The 21,149-nt window shown below is 39.0% G+C and overlaps 2 protein-coding genes across 2 annotated transcripts; one reads left to right on the top strand and one right to left on the bottom strand.

The window, feature by feature from the left end:
* Positions 1-2,578: 2,578 nt before the first annotated feature.
* LOC131335656 (transcription factor RAX3-like) lies at positions 2,579-4,305 on the bottom strand. The gene is made up of 3 exons (XM_058371112.1): positions 4,048-4,305; positions 3,607-3,736; positions 2,579-3,442 (listed from the first exon to the last, which is right to left on the bottom strand). The coding sequence occupies exons 1-3, from the start codon at positions 4,181-4,183 to the stop codon at positions 2,824-2,826; spliced, it is 885 nt and encodes a 294-aa protein (XP_058227095.1). The 5' UTR covers positions 4,184-4,305; the 3' UTR covers positions 2,579-2,823.
* A 1,801-nt stretch (positions 4,306-6,106) lies between these two features.
* On the top strand, positions 6,107-7,290 carry LOC131298530 (uncharacterized). Its single transcript, XM_058324013.1, has 2 exons — positions 6,107-6,782; positions 7,019-7,290. Exons 1-2 carry the CDS (start codon positions 6,107-6,109, stop codon positions 7,054-7,056), a joined length of 714 nt encoding a protein of 237 aa, XP_058179996.1. The 3' UTR covers positions 7,057-7,290.
* Positions 7,291-21,149: the final 13,859 nt, after the last annotated feature.

The following is a 21,149-nucleotide window of genomic DNA, read 5'->3' as shown; positions in this document are numbered from 1 at the left end:
ATATCGAAAGATTTATAAATTTTACCATTTATCCGATAGAGATAATCTCTTCTTTTTTGTAGTTCTGATAATTTATGTATTCAATTCAATAGATATTCTGTGATCATGACAAAAAGAGGTTCAAATGAAGTTGGGAATTGACACAAAAGGATTTCTTTTTGGCCGGATAATGTATCGTTGTTTGTAAGTTAAAATTGCTAGCTCTCAACTACTCGAAAATTTAAGCTATATACCTGGACGTACACCCTAAGTTATAAAAAAACACTAAACATTGCTAGCAAAGTAATACTCAATTGAGATGTTGTGGCAGCACGCGACGTCGGAAGGAGATTTTAGAGAAGACAACACCCATGCACATAGGATCCTAACCCTCTCTCTGCCCATGAAATTATGAAGCCATGGCATGAGCTGCACATCGAGTTGTCTACATTCTCATTGGAACTACATCAAATGGACAGGTGCTACTTCTTTCACATCTCTCTTTCTTGTTCTATTTTCCAGACAGGAAGATAGATAAATATAAAGGAATGCACCAACTTTTGGATACCCTACATGCTATCGATCCAAACAAGTTGCTGCCAAAACGTCAAAAGCAAAGCACCTTTCCCTTCTGTCTTTCCAAGTAGGTAGTAGAACTTTGTCATAAGAAACATTAATTCAAGTCATATATATACTATCATGAAGAAAGATAAGCAAAACCAAGTTTTATACTTTTATGCCATGATTATTTATAGACAAATAGTACAGGCCCTTTGTACTTTAAAAGTAGTAGTATATGATCATGAGGAAAGAGTACCGTATGCTTTTCAAACAAAAAAAAAGAAGAAGAAGGAATTAAGAGTACCATACTTTTATGCCGCGGGTAGAAATGGAACCAACATGGCAATGGATTAATTTTCTAGTTTAGGACTCCAAGCTTCTAGATAAGATTCCCAGAATTTCACCTTATTAAAAGGATTTAATTTGAGAATCACTTCTACTAAAGTTGGTAACTCATCTCCCTTCTCAGTGGTGATCAAGGTTCGAGTTCAGTAATTTTTGTGTATAATAAATTAATAATCATACGAAATTAGGAATGAGTTGTGATATATAAAAGTTTAGTCTAAATTATCTTTTCAGGGAAGGAAAACTAAATATTGCAGTGGATCAATAAATTAGAAAATTAGTTGATTAAGGTATTCCCATGTTTATTTGGTGAATCATAATTAAATTACACACACACACACACACACACAGTGTTTCCTATGAGGGGTTCCACATTTTAGTTAAAATACGGACCCCCCCTTTCCCAATCAAATTTCGATGATTTGAGTCGCTCAGTGTGTTTAGAACGTGATTAATGTACTATACGGTTTGAATTGGTTTGGAATCATAACCGTAAACATGAATCCACAAACCAAACCATATAAAGCGATTTCTCATTTTTTTAAATCATGACCAAACCATAATACTAAAAAATCAAACCAAATCTTTCAGTTTGAATTGATTTGGACTGGGTTCGCGGTTTGACGAATTTTTTGCTCACCTCTAATTGCGATCGATTATGTGGAATACACAAAGAACTCATGGATCTATAACAAGAAACTATAAAAGATGAAAGAAGAATAAGACAAGCAAGAAACAGTCACACAAGAACACAAGATTTAGATGCTTCAATACACATGCTTTATATCTACTCCGGGGATCAAGTGTTTAGGCCAGCTTTTGCTTACCTGGACTAATCTTGGAAGACCAATTTCACCACTCATTTGCGGGGGTCCCAATTAAAATCAAAGCAAATTAAAGCTCTGTATGGACTAGACCTAAACGAGTTAATAACACTTAAGGAGTTTCAAATCTAGAACCTTAAGAACGTGCAAATTCTAAGTCCTAAACCATGACCACTTGGCCCAACCCCTTGAAATTAGAGAATAATTAATACTGATATAATAACTAAAGATTACAGGCACTCCAATCTCATTTTAATTGCCTCTCTCAGATTTTCTTGGTTTCTCGCACCAAAACAAGTTTAGTCTACCCTAAAACAAATGAGATACAGTACAATATATAGGGCTCCCCCGAGTCCGGACGAAGAAAACACAGTTCTCCGGCAATAACCTTGGGCCACGCGTCGGAACGCACTTGACCAGCACCCAGACTCACTTGACACACCTCTTTGGCCATTTAAGCTTGAGCCCTGCGTCTAGATGAACGTGACTCCCGTCCAGACGCTCTTCCCCAATTTGAAGTCACACTCAACAGGATCCCATTATCACATTTTACGAGAGAGTTGTGTTCAGATCTGTGTAAATATCTTTTGTCAGCCAATGTTCAAGCATTTTTTTTTTGAACGGCAAAATAACATTTTATTAGGGGTGGAGAAAGGTTTCCAACCAAAAGTTAGAACTAAAGTAAAAAGGGCGAACCTAATGCAACACCTGAGGACCGAAGAAACCCAGATATACAATAAACAACACAATATATCAAGCATATATCAAACCAAACCATCGGCCACAAAAGGTTAATAAAATTGCGTGGAAGAGAAACAAATGATGCAAAAGTGAAGCCTACGTAAATGAAGCAAATATGAGATTGATAATTTTTTTTGAACGGCAAAATAACATTTTATTAGGGGTGGAGAAAGGTTCCAACCAAAAGTTAGAAGTAAAGTAAAAAGGGCGAACCTAATGCAACACCTGAGGACCAATATGAGACTGATAATACTGCAATGGAAAAAACAAATCGAAGAACAATTCTGACTTGCCATGGGGCATAAGCCAGTAAATTAAGCACTAAAACAGATTCCCCTATCTATTCAGATTGATTAGTACACCCCACCACGAGCTATTGTAACCCAAAGTAACTTGCTTCACATGTTGAACCTTGCATTGTGCCTTCATAATGGGGAACCATGGGAGAGTAGACCAGAGAGTTAATATCCCCCCAACTATTACTTTCAACAGAGCTAATTCCACTTCCAGTGCTACTCAGATTTACCATCTCTAGATCCACCCCAGAAAAACTCTCCAATCCATCTAGTACTTGTTGCGGGGTGCCGTAGACGATTCCTCCTAGATCGATCTGGTAGTTGTTGAATCCTTGAAACATGTTTGGCATCTGGGAAAAAGTACTACTACTGCTCTTCACAGAATTCATGGAGGTGGAAGAGGCAAAGGTGATAGTGGAATTATCACATGGCTGGGCTTGGGTGGTGGAAACATCAAAGGGGTATTGCAAATATGTGTCATGCAAAGGCAGTTCTGGCCAGTACAGAATTGGGTTCATGGCCTCATGAGGATTAACCACGAAACTCTCACTCTCTCTCTTCATTTCATGCTTGATGCTACTCGTGCGCTGTTCCTTCCGTTGCTTTCCCATGAGCTTCTTCTTCAGTCTCGTGTTCCAGTAGTTCTTGATATCGTTATCAGTTCGTCCAGGCAATTGCGCAGCAATTATAGACCACCTACACAAATGAAATCCCGATCGAAGGAGAAAATGTTCAATCTTTTGAGTTTGGAAAGTACAAAAAGTGGAATTTTTTTGATATAGGAAACAAATGGAATTTTAAGAAAGGAGAAAAAGAAGCTAAGCCCAATTTTAGTTGCTTACAGAAGGAGGGTCAATTACCTGCTTCCAATACTTAAATAGAGGCTGCAGATTATGTTATCTTCTTCTTCTGAAAAGCCTCCATGCTTGATGTTTGGCCGGAGATAATTCAACCATCTAAGCCGGCAACTCTTGCCACATCTCTTGAGGCCTAAAAATCCAAACAGTTAAATTTTAGTTCCAAATTCAATGTTGGGTAGACTTTAGTAATTTTATAAACAAAATCAAGAAGTTATCGAAAATTTTCAAGTCACAACATACGTTTTCTTTTTCTTGAACGGCAAAGAAATGTCATTCATAACAACGATAAAAGAAAAGTTATAGTATAATTATTCGCATTAGTGTGGTTATTGCAATTCCATTGCATTTGCGGTTAGCGCGTTAGCTGTCAATTGTCATCGTACATGCGAAACTTACAAATTATAAGGATAGTAGGGCTCAAAATTAAGGTTTTATATGTACCTATTTTTTGTGGCAAGGCAATCCAGTTACCACAGGTGCCGTGTTGGTCGATGTAGGATTTGAGTGTGGCATCTTCATCGGGAGACCATGGGCCTCTCTTGACGTTGGCTTTGTCACAGCAGGGAGCTCTGCCCATGTTAGTTCCGTGTGTGTTGTTGTGAGGGGTTGGTGTTGGTTTCTTAGAGTTGTCACCCTCTTGATGAATATATATAACCTGTTTGTATGAGAGAGAGAGAGAGAGAGAGAGAGAGAGAGAGAGAATAATAGCTGGAGGAGAGGCTTGGAATGGTCACCAGATTTCAGAAAGGTACTGTGTGTGTGAAAACAAGGACAATTTAATTGGATAGAATAATGGAGGAAATTTCAAATGCCAGAACACGAGATTAACGTTTTTTCTTCTTTTATTTATAATAATTATGTGTCCGACACCAACTTGCAGTGCATTTCGACTAATCTCGGACTATTTAATTAGTGTTAGTTTCACTCTATCTGTTGTCACCTATGGATGAATATATAATTTGCGCACCACAAGTAAAGGCAGGGTGAAGATATATTTATAGAAACTGACTCCAAAAGAGTTGATAGCACTTGTTAGAGTATTGTCAGGCTTATGTTAGTCCCACATTAGTTAATTATCTCATTGTAATGAGTATCTCATAATATAAATAAAGTCTTTGTGTGTTAGGGTAACTCAACAATCCTAAACACTTTTTCTCCTTTCTCTCTCTTTCTAACAATATGGTATCAGAGCGGAACCCACCGTAAATCCATCATACGTCACCCACCACCACATAATAGTCGTGAACAGTAATCTCGGCTGTGAACAATGGTGTTTTCTGAAGACCTCAGATCTACGCCTGACAACTCCAACCCAGGTGCCGGCGACCCTCGCCGGCCGTCGCTTAGTCACCGACGACCCTCGTCGGCCATCGCCTGACTCCGGCGACTCTCGCCTGACTCCGGCGACTCTCTTCTGTACCAGATCTGCTTCTTTCTCTATCATATCTACTCCTTTCTCTGCCGACTCTCTTTTGTACCAGCCTTAAACCCGTCGCCACCCACAGCCCAGCCACCGGCGACCCTCGCCGGCAGTCACCCAGTCTCCGGCGACCCTCGCCTGACTCCGGCGAGTCTCCTAGTTGCAGATTCATGTGATTTCAGCCTCCTGTGCTCTGTGTTGCTGGTATTTTTTGGATCTCTTGTGATTTTCTTGGTATGCAAGTCAATTTGCTCATCATTTCTCTATCTTCTACTCAATATTGATGTAAGTCGGACCTTTTGGAGTTGTTTTGTTTAGTTTATTTGGGTTGGACGGTGTTCGATTTATCCTGTTTAGTTATTGGTGGATCTACGTCATCTATGGAGTTCGTATCCGTGACTGTTATGTCTAACGCACGTCCAATCTGTTGGGTATTTATGGCTGTGGTCAGTTCTAATTGTTCTTGCTTCAGTTGATGTTCGCTTGTTGGTAGTTATTGCTCCTGTTAGTTGATCTTGTTGGTTTTTATTGATTGGTGCCTTTCTGTTGACCGGTAAAATGTCTGAGCAGAAGAATGATTCTGATTCTGGTACTGTATCTAGCAGTGGTTCTACTCTTGTTGGTAGCTTATCTGGTGGTTCTTGGTCTTGCGACAGGCGCCCTATTACCTCCACCCCATTAAATGGGGGCAATTATGTTCTTTTTGCTAAAGCCGTTGATGTGTATTATATGGGTCAATTCGAGGACTCCTATTTGATTGATGATGCTCCTGCTACTACTGATGGACCGACATATAGGGCATGGAAAGCTATTGATGCCTGTATTCGTTCCGAGTTATGGAATAGTATGATTGAACAAGTTGCTAGTATGCTAATGTTCTGTGATACTGCTAAAGAGGTGTGGACCCAGGCAAAAGAATTGTATTCAGGTGTCGACAATCTCCGTCGCACATATGACCTTCATCAGTCTTTCTTTGCTATAACTCAGGGTGATGATTCTTTTGAAGATTATTATGCCAAGTTCCGGCGCATTTGTAATGAATTGGATATTTGTGAACCACTTTAAACTGATATTCAAGTTATGCGGCGCCAGCGTGACCGTATGAGGGTCACTCGCTTTCTCTCCGGTGCATCATCGAACTTTGGTCCTGTGGGTAATCAGATTTTGGGGACTCGTGACTTACCTCCTCTCAGTGAGGTTTTCAGTCGTTTCCGTCAGTCATTATCTATTTCTACACCGACTCCTGACCATTTTGCTTTAACTTCCGCTGTTTCTAATAGCTCTGAGTTCTCAGTCAGCCGTGGTCATGCTCGCGGCAGTGATTCTAGGTTTAGAGGTCGTGGCCGCGATTTTGGAATACATGGCCATGGTTCTGTTGGCCGTACAGATACTGTTATCGGTGGTCGAGGTGATGGTACATTTAGTCGAGGTGGCCGCACGACGGGGGGAGGCCGTGGTGCTCGGTTGTGTACTTACTGTGGGGGGACCAATCATTGGGTGGACACATGTTATGAGTTGTATGGTTTTCCTCAAGCTCATCAGGCCACTGTCTCTGAGGATACTGGACAGTTTGCTCAATCTTCTGCCGATAGTTTGGTTATTTCAGCTGATGAGTACCAGCGCTTATTGTCATTTCAGAATACGACAGGATCTTTCGCTGCTATGCTTGCTCAGATCGGTCCATCTATTGCTTGTGTTGCCTCCTCTTCTTCCTCTCCTTGGGTTATTGACTCGGGAGCTACGGATCATATGACTGGTACACCTGTTTTCCTTTGTGATTGACAACCAGTTGGTAGATCATCTCATGTTACCTTAGCTGATGGATCTACCACTGCTGTTACTGGTTTGGGTTCAGTTCCTGTCTCTTCCTCTCTTACATTGACATATGTATTACATGTTCCTCGTTTCCCGTTTAATCTTATGTCTGTAAGCCGTCTTACAAAATCTTTAAATTGTTCTGTTACATTTCTTCCTCATGGTTATGTTTTTCAGGATCTCACGACGGGGAGGAAGATTGGTGGGGGCATTGAGCGAGGTGGCCTCTATTACTTGACAGTGTCTCAACCTGTTGCCCTTCAGACATCAGAGTCTCCATATCAACAGCACTGTAGTCTTGGTCATCCCTCTCTTCAGAGTTTGCAGCGACTTGTGCCCTCGTGTCGTTCCATTAATAAGTTGGTTTGTGAAGTCTGTGAGTTTAGTAAACACCGTCGAGTCAGTTTTTATCCTAGGGTTGAGTGTCGTGCGTTGCATCCTTTTCAATTAGTTCATTCAGACATTTGAGGGCTTATTCATGTGCCTAGTATTTCTGGTTTTCAGTATTATATTATTTTTGCGAATGATTTTTCTCGTATCACTTATCTTTATCTAATGAAAGAGAGATTTGAATTGAAATCTGTTTTTAAATCCTTTTACATGCAGATTAAGAATCAGTTTGATACGTGCATTAAGACATTTCGTTCAGATAATGCTCGTGAATATTTTCATAGTACCCTTTCTCAATTTTTTTGATCATGGCATTATTCACCAATCGTCTTGCTCTCGGACTCCACAACAAAATGGAGTTGCTGAGCGCAAGATTCAGCACTTATCTGAAGTTATGCGTGCCTTATTATTTCAAATGCAGCTTCCTAAGTCATATTGGAGCGACGCTGTCCTCACTGCCTGTTACTTAGTCAATCGCATGCCCTCTACGGTCCTAGGTGGTCAGGTTTCCCATATGGTCTTATTTCCTGATCAGCGTCTCCATTCCTTATCTCCTCGAGTTTTTGGGTGCACCTGTTATGTCCATGCTCTTGACCCTGATAGGAGTAAACTTGACCCTCGGTCTTTTCGGTGTATTTTTCTGGGATACTCACACACTCAAAAAGGGTATCGATGTTACTCTCCTACTTTACGTCGTCACTTTGTCTGTGCTGATGTCACGTTCAATGAGTCTTTGCCATATTACTCAGCTCCTATTACTACCAATGACCTCCTTACCCTAGAGTCTGTGTTACCTATGGCTATTCCAATTGGCACTATACTAAATCGTTTACAGGTTTATGTTTGGCGTTCCCCTGCACCAACACCACCCCAGCCTCCGGCACCAACCCAGCCTCCACATACAGAACACTCCTCGCCTGCCGAACCGTCTTCGCCAGCACCTCCGTCTTCTCCCCCATCGTCAGATCCGCCTGCTCCTCACTATCCCACTGGTGAGAATCGCCACCCGCCTGTTAAATATGATTTTTTTAATTGTTCTCGCACTTCTCATCCTCTTTATCAGGTTATCTCTTATAATCATCTCTCTCTATCTCTTCGTGCTTTCACTACTACTGTCTCCTCTGTTTTTGTTCCTAACACTGTTCCGGAGGCATTATCACGGTCTGAGTGGCGGCAAGCTATGGAAGATGAAATGTCTGCTCTTCATAATAATGGCACGTGGGAGTTGGTTACTCTTTCTGCTGGTCAAACTACTGTCGGCTGTCGTTGGGTCTATACTGTCAAGTACCTTCCTGATGGCACTGTTGAGCGCCACAAAGCCCGTTTGGTTGGCAAAGGGTACACCCAGACTTATGGTGTTAATTATTCAGAAACATTCTCTCCCATTGCCAAGCTTGGTTCTGTGCGCATTCTTATTTCTCTTGCTGCTAATCTTGGTTGGCCGTTGTTCCAACTCGACGTCAAAAATGCCTTTCTCCCATGGCGATCTCCAAAAGGAAGTCTACATGGAGCAACCACCTGGGTTTGTTGCTCAGGGGGAGCATCATAAGGTATGTCGTCTTTGCAAAGCACTCTATGGACTTAAACAATCTCCTAGAGCGTGGTTCAACAAGTTTAGTGATGCAGTTATGAAGTTTGGCATGTGTCGAAGTCAATCAGACCACTCTGTATTCTCCCTTATGTCGGCTCGAGAGAAAGTATTACTCATTGTCTATGTAGATGACATTATTATTACTGGAGATGATCAAAAAGGGATTGATGAGCTAAAACAGTTCTTACATAGTCAGTTCCACACTAAAGACTTGGGTAAGCTGAGATATTTCTTAGCCATTGAGGTAGTGAGGTCCAAGGATGGGATCAGTCTATCCTAGAGGAAATATGTGTTGGATATTCTAGAGAAGACAGGTTTATTGGGAGCTAGACCTGTGGAGACTCCAATGGATCCTAATGTGAAACTCTGTATTGATCAGAGGGAGGTATTTCCTCGTCCAGACTAGTATCGTTGATTGGTTGGTATGTTGAATTATCTTACTAATACACGTCCTGATATCTCATTTGCTGTTAGTACCGTGAGTCAGTTTATGTCTGCTCCTCGTCTTCCACATTGGGAAGTTTGTATTTGCATTGTTAAGTACCTTAAGGCTCATCCTAGACGCGGTTTGTTTTACCGTTCTAATGGTCTTTTTCGTGTTGAGGCATTTACGGATGCAGATTGGGCAGGGTCACCTTCTGACAGACGTTCAACAACTGGTTATTGTACTTTTGTTGGTGGCAACCTAGTTACTTGGAAGAGTAAGAAGCAAACTGTTGTTGCAAGGTCTAGTGCAGAAGCTGAGTACCGTGCTATGGCTCATACCACATATGAGATTGTTTGACTGAGATCCTTTCTTGAGGAGCTGGGATTTCAGATGCAATTACCCATTCCGTTGTATTGTGATAATCAGGCAACAATTCACATTGCATCCAATCCGGTATTTCATGAGAGAACTAAGCATATTGAAGTTGATTGTCATCTGGTGCGCGAGAAGTTAGTTGGTGGTGTGATAGCTACTCCTTTTGTGTCTACAAGTGCTCAGTTAGCTGATGTGTTTACTAAGTCATTGTTCAAGCTCCGGTTAGAGTTGTTATGTAACAAGCTGGGACTTTGTGATATTTACTCTCCAGCTTGAGGGGGAGTGTTAGAGTATTGTCAGGCTTATGTTAGTCTCACATTGATTAATTATCTCATTGTAATGAGTATCTCATAATATAAATAAAGTCTTTGTGTGTTAGGGTAACTCAACAACCCTAAACACTTTTTCTCCTTTCTCTCTCTTTCTAACAACAGCACTATCAATACAATATCACACAAAATATGTTTCTCACCGGCTTATATTATTAGCGCGCGTTGATATTTTTCACATTTGATGAACTTTTGTTACATAATTTGTATCATGTTGAAACAGTTATTAAGACAGAAGCTCAGCCTACAATGTGTGATCTAGGAGAAACTTATTCATGGCTCCGTTCAATCTCAGTCGACCGTTTCGACAATTAATGGTCCAAATTTTAAAAAAACTATTTGCTAAAATAGTTAAACTATTCTCGCGAATAGTTTTTTTTTTGCTTGGCAAAGGAAACATTTTATTAATCTCGAAAGGGGTACATCGAGAAGAAAACAAGTAAAGAAAGAGCTAGACAAATCCCGAATTTACATACACCTCCAACCGATAGTTGGATGCACACCTGAAAACTAGGTTACAATCTCAGTTTTCGGACACCATCTAAGAAAATTTTAAACTCCTCAACAGTGTAGACCTTGATGTCGAACTTCGCCTTCATCCATATCGCAACTCTAGTTTTGACTAACTCCCCCACCTCGCAAACTTGTTTCGCGAATAGTTTTTTTTTTAAAATCTGTACTGTCCAAAACACTTATGGACGCGCGCGATTGAACGCTGTAAATTTTATTTACGGGTTGCTCCTTAAAGAAGTTTTTCTCGTGTGATCTAGGTACATTAGAAAGATTTTGTTTTATTGTACTTGTGATGTTTTACAACTTTTGCATAGGTAAACTTTACATGTTCATACAAAATGTAAATCTTGCACTAGCTAATTCCGATTAGGTAGGAAACGAGTGACCGCTTAATATAATGGGGAATTACCTTTCCACTAACATGCTTAAGATTTTAGATCAAATTTAAATTTTTTTATATTGTACCGGTGCGGGGCGATTACATTCCATATTTTAGACCCCCATGATGACATGTCCAAAAAAAGGCTACACTTAGTAAACCTTTAAAACGACTCCACATGAAGGGGATGTTGGATAATGCTATTAAGTCTCACTATCTCACATTAATTTGATACTCCTGACATCTCAAATTGTCGGCCTTGTACGATAAGTTGTGCGATTTTGAGATCACAAAAATCGCTTGTGCTTTCATGCATAGTTTTTATATGCACAGAATTAAGTGCATTTTTCGATCCTAAAATACAATATTAATTTTTCATAAGCGGAGAGCAATGTGGGACGGATAGAGTATAAAATAGGTGACTACTTGATACTATGTTTTAAGGAACTCCCTAGCTATGACTTAACTTTTTGGCTGCGTTCAATTGTCCGAAAAGTTGTGTAGAAAATTTAGTCCCGGGAAAAAGTGAATTGAAGTGAAATAAAGAAAATGAAAAATTACTTTCCTGTGAGTATTTAAGATGCAAGATGCATATTTTCCATCATTTCTTGTCATCTGAACGGGGCGTTTGAGTATAATGTACGTGCGATCCCGGATTACAAAGTGAGAAGATCAAATAACACACAACTTTAACTTCGACAGGAACGCCAAATATATATGTCCTTAATTAGCATACAAAGGCTGCCAAAAACAGCTCCATTTTTATGCTAGCAAGTATTTACAGTCACATCAGAGTTTGGGGGCACCATTTTTTCTTTTGGTTGGTGACCAAATGGCCAACCGAATGGAAAATTGCGTTGTTATTTTACAGAATAAAGTTAATGGCTGCTGGAACCTGCCTCCTAATTGCCTTTTTTTTTTTTTGCCTCATTTTTGTTAGTTTTGAGTTAATTTTGTTTTGACTATGCAATATTCATCATGATCATGAGACGAACTAAAATATATAATGGCCAAAAGCTATTAATAGGTTAACTACAGACAAAATAATTCAAAATGGACATTTTTTTTTGGAATTATTTTGTCATTTCTATACAATTTAATTTCAAATTTTTTTTTTTTACTTTTCTAATTCTTCCCCTAAAAAAGAATACGAAAAGTCAATATTTTAAGCAAAAATTAAAGAAAGTCCACCAACAATGATGAGATGTTAACGATTAATTAAATAAGATAGCTAGAGGGTAGCATATTCAATGACGCAAATGGTATCCAAAGTATAAGAAGTAGTAGTGATTAAAGCTTAACCTTATTTTGTTGGCATCTTGTCAATATCTAGTGTTCTTGTTTTGAAGCTTTCTCAATGATTTTGAGAATTTGCGAGTAACGGTAATATAAGAGTCTTCTGCACTCTTTGAAAGCTTTCTCAATGATTCTTTTTTTCTATTGTAACGATTTAGTTTATTATCTCCATGATAATGAAATTTTGTTTTTGCCATTAAAAAAACTGATTAAACCTTGATTCCAAGGATCTGAAATTATACCCTGCAAATTAATTACATTAACTGAACTGCATTTCGATTGAGGACCTGCATTTGAATCCTCGGATTGCATCTCGTGAAATGGTTTTTTCTCTCTCTCTTCTATAAAAGATCCATCAAACCTATTATGAAATTAAATTAACACTTTTAAAAATGGAAAATTTTAAAATCAACTCAATGGGCTAACAATAGTGAGTGCGTGAATGTATATTAAAGGATATAAAAAGTACACATAAATGCATGTTTTCCTTATTTTCTAATGTGTTTATCGTCAGCTCAGTGGACTGACAATAACAAGACCGTTTAAAAATTTAACAAAATTGCGCAAAAAATGTATTGCCAAATCTCCGTACGCAGGATTTGCCTCAGTCACATAGTACATGGATAAGAAACAAGAAGTCCTATTCAACGTCATGGGTTCGTCCGGTTAGTTAGTGGGTTTACTACATTATACAATTGATCGATCAGTATTTGATTCTCGAGGTCCGACTGTAAGAAAATAATTTCTTTTGAATCTCTTACTTTTGACGTGGATGATCTACCTTAGATCGGACTGAAAAGAAAAATAATCGAGATGAGTGTGAATTATCCATACGCACTTCACTTGCCTGATGGAGAAAGGAGGACCTATTCCATGTACGTGGTCCTTTTACAAAGTGTAATTAGACGAGATATTTTGCTAGCGAAGGAGTCAGCCTTGTGGTTTCCCCTGAAAAGACAGTGGAATAAAATGTATAACAAACAAGAGAGAGAGAGAGAGAGAGAGAGAGAGAGAAGGTGGTGGCCAACCAAGACGACTATTTCCTTCTGTCTGCGTTGAAAACGTTAGGGTGCTTCTCTTTCAGAAGAACTTTATTTACTTGTAAAGCTAATAATTATGCAACAAACACAGTGTAAATCAACAACAATGTCTAAAGTTAACTATAAATTAAAGCCACCTTTGACATTTCACAGATTCAAATTAAGCCAAAAGTCCGTCTAATTACCTTTTCTTTCGGTCCTGTTCATACACCTTTTTGGGGGTTGCTCTTTCTTTTTTTTGACCCGGCATCTCTGCACTTGGATTGCAGAGATGCCTATGCCGTTTCATCGTACATATGTAGTCATTTATCTCTGCATTCAGCAGTTTAGATTTTATTATCTAAACAGTTAAAAACATTTTGCGAATGGCACTCTGTAGTTCAATAAGAGACAGCTGGGAAGCCAAATTCTTTTTTTTTTTTCCCTTCTTTAATAAACCAGCTTTCTTCTCGTTCGTTTGTTTATGCTCTAAGCATGGACCTACTTGTTTTGAAAGAGTCTTCTTTTTAACCAAAAAAAAAAAAAAAAGGAAAAAGAAAAAGAAAGAAGGACAGAGTCTTGTTTGACTCTCTATCTGTTAAAGCAATCCAGCTCAATCCGACTACTATCTTCTCAATGTGTACTCTTTCTCTTCTTTTTTATTATTTTGAGGGGACTAGAGAAAGTAAAGTTGATTGACTATTCTACAATGATTATATACCAGTACTAGTTCTATGTTCATAATTCCATCCAATTATTCAGCATTCATTTCGAGTTCAATAGAAAAGTTCCATTTTCTGTCTGATTAGAATCTACAAATAATTTTCGCATTCTGCTTAATTTTGTTCAAATCTACTCAATTTTGCAGAGGATTCATTAAGTAAAGTTACCTAGACATGACCAGATGTAATTTCGATACTTTTGCTAGATCGTAACTCATATCATACAAGAACAAAGGCATTTCATAACTTTTGACCAATGAAAACAACAAAAATATAAGTGTAGAGAGAAGTGGATTGTCATAGAAATAAAATTGTTTGGTCAAAAGAGCTGGAGTGCAGAAATCATTACACAAGTATTATTCATGAAAAATGAGACCTTACATAGTGAAAGTCCGTTCTTTCAATTGTGGATCTCGAAAAACTCTAGCTCTTGGATTCAAAATTTCTCGAGAATACATTTTTAATTCATGGCGAGTACGGTGTGTCTTTGGCTTGCTTCAGCATCTGCAAACTCTTAGCATGAACCAGCCAGTGGATTAATCTACATTCTGCCCGTCTTGAAAGCCCTCTCCTGAGCAAGCAAGAAGATCGGAGTGTCGTCGTGAGAAAGAAAGACGGAGACGGTTTATTTTGTTATGTAGCTATTTCCGTTACGAATCCTCAAGCATGTGTTCGATTACGAAATTGTTGGACTCTACTCCTTAATTTAAAACAAGTTGTGGTATAGTCAACACATGTAAATGAAAAACTATCAACATCCAGGTATGACTATATGGATACCTACCCGCAAATAATGGTTCCAAAGGTCAAAAATGTAGCTAGAAATGCCTGAGACCTGAGTCATGCTTCTGAAGATTTTTTTCATTTTTATAATGATGCATGATTCAAATGATATGATCAGCCCAGGTAGCTATCTATCTATCATCTGCATGCGATGTAGTTAGAGCTCTGGTTTCTAGATGCATTAGTTTATTTCAATAAACATATTATAGTGGACGCTTAAGGGTGGGCGGGCGACCTTATCAACCATAAAAACAAATTAAAGAAAGAAACAAAATACGGAGTATATATTATTTACTGTATTAAAAACCAGTTACATTTATGCCAGTGAATAGAACTTAACGCTTTTTATTTCTGGTTTATTCTTCTTTCCATGGCTTTTTTTTTGGGGGGGGGGGATTGGCAGTATTGTTTCCGCGTTTCATGACATGTGTTCCGGTTCATTCACACCTTGGGGTTTTACATGAAGGAATGATACCCCCACCGCACTTCCCCCACCGAACAGCCCACCGCACGCACGCCGGGCCCACTCCGGCCACCGGACGGCCGATCCGATCCGTCCAAAAATTCTAAAAAAAAAAACCGAGTGGGTCTACGTGAAAATCAACGGCATCCGACATGTGTAAGTGCTTGATCCGAAATTCCAAAAATCAGAGATCCGAGCCGTTAAAAGATGGAAGATTGGTTCGAGCACTTACGCATGTCGGATGCCATTGATTTTTTCGGTGACCCACTCGGTTTTTTTTTATAGAATTTTTGGACGGATTGGATCGGCCGTCCGGTGGCCGGAATGGGCCGACGTGCGTGCGGTGGGCTGTTCGGTGGGGGAAGTGCGGTGGGGTTATCATTCTCCTTTTACATGCATGTTTATTATCTCATAAATCCTAAGGGACAGATCACATTCATACCCACGGAAATGGGGGACACACTTTGGGTCCTGCTAATCGAGCACGTACACATATTAAATTGAGCTGATTCTCGTGGGGCCTGCTTATTTTTTTTGTTTTTTTTTAAAAATTATATTGAAGGTTCAGATCATCCGTGTGGGACCTGGAGTAGGCCCCGCATTTCCGTTAGTATGAATGTGGTTGGTACCTGAAGTGGGGTTGTTATTATCTTTTCTTGAAAAAACTAACATTATGTGCATGCTAATTAATACTAGTAATTATCATAAAGTTACAAGGGGGAGAAACTCCAAAAACACACCCAAGACATGTAACCCATGCACCAAGAAGTGTACCATAGTTTGTTCATGTCCAAAATGTCTACTATAATTGGAGTGAATGGCCTGCGCGCCACATATAAATGCACAGATCAGTAGAATGGTGACATCGATCACACTATGATTCGGTCAGTGTGGAAGCAAACCAAATTCAAAACCAAAGACATTTGGTTGGTGGGGGTGCACACCAGTTTTGTATCGATCGGATTTTCCATGTTCCTCTTGTTCCTATGTATTCATGAGCTTTGAGCCGTTAGATTGAATCAGTATGGACAGATGATTTGATCTCGATGGAGGTGAATATTGGAAACCCAAAATTATATAATGAAGGGTCAGAATCTGTCATTAGAGAAATTAATTTCTTTTCGTTGTTCAAAAAAAGCAGTGGGAATTTTGGCAGCTCTAGGGGTGGAGACATTATTAGCTATTCAGTGGCCCAAGAAGCATAATCAGTTGGCTAATTTGAAGGAGAATCATGAGTTGAGACTGGGCTTATCAAGAAACTCGTTGATGGGCTAACTTGGCCCGGCTTTGACTGCAAGTCCGAGCCCAGTGACCCAACCTCCAACTCCTCTTTTTATGTTTGGGAAATCAATGGCTCCCTAGCTCCCCGGGAGAAGAAAGAACAAGAGAAAAGGGAAGAAGGTGATGTTCAGATGCAAAACTAAAGCAACTCAAGTAGGAGTACAAAATCTCTGAGGTTAATTCCAAAGAATCAAAAGCACAGCAGCCAATTAATTCGCCATTCAATTTTTTATTTTTTTGGTTTCAGATTGATCGCATCAAACTTATGTCAAAAAAAAAATTGAATTCGGTTCTACGTACAAGATAATATTCCTTTCATACCGTTGGCAAAATCCACCACTGGAATTTAAATGAAAATAGAAATAACATAATAATAAGCAAAGCTATAAAATGGATCACCTTAATTTGTGCATACCATCTCATAGTGGGGCTTACATGAAACTAACCGTACCGTACGCGTATTTGGTGCAGGTAAATGCCACCTTATGCAGTAGTGGTGAATCAATTTGGTCACAATAGCATAGTTGCACGCAAAATGTTAAAGAGCAAGTCTAATGGTTGGGCCATTTTAGCGTAAGCTATTTCTATAAAATGGTCATTAATAGTGTCATTTGGCCAAAAAATGACAATGGTAGGACCAATAGTGCATTGCTATTTGCACGGCCATTTTTTTCAATAATTTACTTGTATCGTTTTCCTAACTAATTTTCACCAAGTACTTCTATCTATCGTTCTTCATCTACCTTTTTCCACCTGCTATCTCTCATCTCTATAAATAAAAAAATTCCAAAAAATGTTTCTTTTGAATATATTATTAACCTTCTCGTATTCTATACAATGAATAAGTTAAAAAAAAAATTATTCTCAGCAGAATTTTTTTTTTGCATCTTCATCATATACTGTATCATTCACCAGGTGGACGAGAATAAGAGGAGGGTCTATAAAAGTTTGGTTGATTTGGTCCCGGACTGAATGAGCTCCCTCTCCCCATGACTTTGTTAGGTACTCCAACGAAAACTCCTAACTTTTTCTGTTTTTCACTCCAGATCAGTCCAAATTCAGTCCACACACACCAGATGTGCTGCGGGGACGGGAAATGCTCCGGCGACGGGAATGGCTCCAGATCTGTTCCGGCAACGGTAACTGTGGGTTGAGCTCTCTCTCTCTCTCTCTCTCTCTCTCTCTCTCTCAAACACACACACCCCACACACAGGCACAGTTTTGCCAGGAAGAAGAGAGAAGGAAGGATTGTTGGTTGATTTTAGATGATACGGCAAAAATGGCTCAGCCATTTTTTGGTTGCACAAATGACCAACTATTGGGATATGTGTTTTTTTTGCCATTTTTTGGGAATGACTTGAACCATTTGTGAGCCATTGGACTTGCTCTAACAATCTAACCAACGCTTTAATAACTTCAATTGTAAAATTGGAGCAAACAATCTAACCAATGGTTTTTCTTCAAATTGATTTTCTTAGAGTTTTAAAGTATTTGTATCTTTAGGTTTGGAATTGAGAACTGAGGAGCCACGAATCAAGTGAGATGTACATAAGTAAGTCTGGACACCGTGAAAAAAATATTTCTTTTGTTAGAGATCAAAAAATAATGAACTAGTAAAAAACTACAAAAAAACAAGAGAAAAGGTAGCTTAGTAAACAACGAAAATCATTTTATTTACAAAATTAAACGTATGAATAATTCATTCCCTTTTAATTTTTGTTCAATCAGTTTAATAAAAAAAAAATTTATTCGTGCACAAATTCAACATCTAAACATAGGTTGGTTAAAAGATTATCAATCTAGATGCGAGCCCGGCCCAATCTAATTTACGATAGCCCGGCCCATATAAATAGGGCCTACCAGTCAATATATAGGGCCTACAGCTATGATAGTAGAGAAAGTCCATGGGCCCAATTGCCATGATTCTGAAAACTATTAAACTATGTTCTGTGTTTAGGAGCTCCTACAGACACAAAAATATATAGAAAATAAAGAGCGATTTTTTTTTTTCGTTTTTTTAATCCTTTCCATATCAATTTTTAAAACTCATTGAGAAAATTGGGAATACCAAAACAACGTTGAACAGATTCCGGTTGATCTAAGTTTTAAATGAATCTATCTTTAGATAAATCGCACGATGTGTTTCAAACCGGTGTTGTAGTCCTTATTTTTAATGTAAATGCAGTCTAAAATCATATAATTACCATATATTCGATAAACGTAATTTTTAGCGTGATCGATGTTCTCAACGAGCTCTAAAAGGTGAACAACTTGGACCATCGAAGTGGATCTGAAAAAGAACTAAAACGGGAGAACTAGGTCGTTATGAAAGGGAGAAGAGGATTCGATCACTTTCCATAACACAAAAAGTATTAGGACACCTCTAAAAGCATACCAATGTCGAAAACAAATTTCTCTTAATTTACATCCATTAAAAAAAAAAAAAAAAGGCAACTACATAATTTTCATTTTTACATTATTTTTTGATCTTTTGAAGCCAACTTCTATTCAAGAACCAAAATCACAAAATATAACAGGGCAACAAAAGGACAGATTCCTAGCTGTGAGCACAAACAAATCCCCCTGTCAAAGTAGAAATATAAACATATCAACACACCTACGGCATACCATTCACTGTCACACGGGCATTGCCTCCTCTCTCTCTCTCACCACGTAAGTCACATAATGTATACAGAGTCGACTCATAACTTTAGGAGCCAAAAGCGAATTCCTTGAATGAGGTCCATTCAATATTTTTCATACAAAAGTTGGTCGTCAAAGAGTTTCATAAAAATAAAAAAAAAGCCATAACAAAAGATTTACTATTAAATTTTTTTGAATTGGACATATTTTGTGTAGAGAATACTTAAATCAAATTTATATGGGCCCAATATATAGGGGTCCTAAGGATTTGGGAGACCCTATTTGTAGCTTTTTTTCAGAGGCCCAAAGCTTAGGCTTCCGTGGCTTCTCCCATAAGCTGGCTCTGATTGCATATGTGCGTGTGGAAATGCGAACTTGATCATCGTGACTCGCGAGCGCGAAAGCATAACTCAAAAAACATTCATAATATTAACAAACGTTAGAGCGAGAACTAACAGCGCGAGTTTCGAAGCGAGAGTTGAGAGCGGGAGCGAGAACCCCTATTGAAGGATTAGGTGACTTAGGCTCCATTCCGGTTTATAGGAAAATGAACTTTTTGAAAAGGAAGGTAATTTCAAGCTCAAAAATCATGTATTTACGCAAATAATTTTCCTACCAATATGGATCTTGTTTGATAGATTTTATTGAGATCTTTTAAACGGTGCAAAAAAAATTTAAAAAGGCCGCTGCTACTGCCACGAAAGAAACTTTTAATGCCACGACGTTTTGTATGAAGAGACTACTCTGCCCTCATCTCTTCTCCAGCTTAATTTCAATCATCATAATTGCCGTCCACCCACCCCACCGACAAAGTCATGGATCCATCTCATCTCCATCTTTCCTTCCCCTTCGGCCATCACAAAACCCACCGCTTTCAACTCAAATCGAAACGTTCAGATAAGAGAATAGATTGTTGGGTCCAAATCAGGTACGTTATTCAGCTTTTCAAAAGAAAAACAAAAGCACCAACAAACATCAGGAAGAGGAGAGAAACAGAAAATTAGAGCAGAGTCCCTTCTTTCTTTCTTCGCGTTTTGCTCGATCATTGCAGATCCTTAATGATAAATGATAGGATTTGGCATGTGTGGGGAGCTCACCTTCTTGAGCCTTTTTCTTTCTTCTATAGATTTGTGGAAGTGCTGAATTGATCTTTTATACCTACAGAACCGGAGGGGGTGTTCCTTCGAAAAGAAGCTCTGACGAACAAGTCAGTAAGTGGAGGAGGAAGGAGAAGTTTAGTCAGATTATATGCATGCTAGGAGAGAGAAGAGAGTAATAATGAATTTTTTTCTAGACCCCTTTACTTGAGGAAATGGCCTTGTATTTATAGGCAAAGATGTAGAGTGCTGCACAGGCTGAATTTGCATCCCACGTACTTTGTTACGTTCGGATGACGTCACATGTCAGGAGCATTTATTAGGCAACGCTTCTTAGGAGTTTGTAAAGCCGCGTTTGTCGGTGTCAGAAAAGTCATATCATTCAGAGATGTCACTTCGACTATCAGAGAAGACAGTTAGCGTATCATCAGAAGCTTCCACATAGGCAGTGTCCGAACAGATACGTTCCCGAATAAACGAAGTCTTTCCCGAACATTCACTAAGTAATCCGAACAATGATAACTTATCCGAACAAATGAAACCCGTTTACACTCGGATTCCTATGACGTTCGGTGATACACAGAGGATCCTCGTATCCTTCGGAAAAAGGACCAACATATTATGCCAACCCACATCTTAGCTCACAGATGAACTGAGACAATTAAATGATGAGCTCAAACAGAATCGACCCCTCTGAATTCCTTGAACCTTCGGACATTTCGGCCCCCTACAGCATGATACAAGATTCAGAGGCTACAAATTACATGCAAATCTGGTTGTGTCTTGTGCTCAGTGAGGTTGGGTCCAGATCCGATTATTTGAGAGAAATCTAAATAGGTGATTGCAAAACCATGTATGTTTACACAGAACATGATTGTGGGTCTGTTGAGAGAGAGATTGGAGAGGTCGGAGAGAGATGCCCGGACACAAAGGTTGAGGGTAAAGTTGTCACACTAAGGGCTCGATTGGATGTTGTATTGGAGGGGTGTATTAGCTCATA

The sequence above is a fragment of the Rhododendron vialii genome, chromosome 8a (genome assembly GCF_030253575.1).
Source record: "Rhododendron vialii isolate Sample 1 chromosome 8a, ASM3025357v1".
Classification (NCBI taxonomy): domain Eukaryota; kingdom Viridiplantae; phylum Streptophyta; class Magnoliopsida; order Ericales; family Ericaceae; genus Rhododendron; species Rhododendron vialii.
The sequence above is the reverse complement of the archived record's forward strand: the minus strand, read 5'-3'. Positions and strand labels throughout refer to the sequence as shown.

Bases quoted from the DNA above. Each gene is read 5' to 3' on its own strand.
- LOC131335656 (XM_058371112.1), bottom strand. From the start codon at position 4,183: ATGGGCAGAGCTCCCTGCTGTGACAAAGCCAACGTCAAGAGAGGCCCA. The intron at 3,737-4,047 runs GTACATATAAAA...TTGGATTTTTAG, and splicing joins TGCCTTGCCACAAAAAATAG to GCCTCAAGAGATGTGGCAAG. The intron at 3,443-3,606 runs GTAATTGACCCT...TCATTTGTGTAG, and splicing joins TATTTAAGTATTGGAAGCAG to GTGGTCTATAATTGCTGCGC.
- LOC131298530 (XM_058324013.1), top strand. From the start codon at position 6,107: ATGCGGCGCCAGCGTGACCGTATGAGGGTCACTCGCTTTCTCTCCGGT. The intron at 6,783-7,018 runs GTACACCTGTTT...TATGTTTTTCAG, and splicing joins AGCTACGGATCATATGACTG to GATCTCACGACGGGGAGGAA.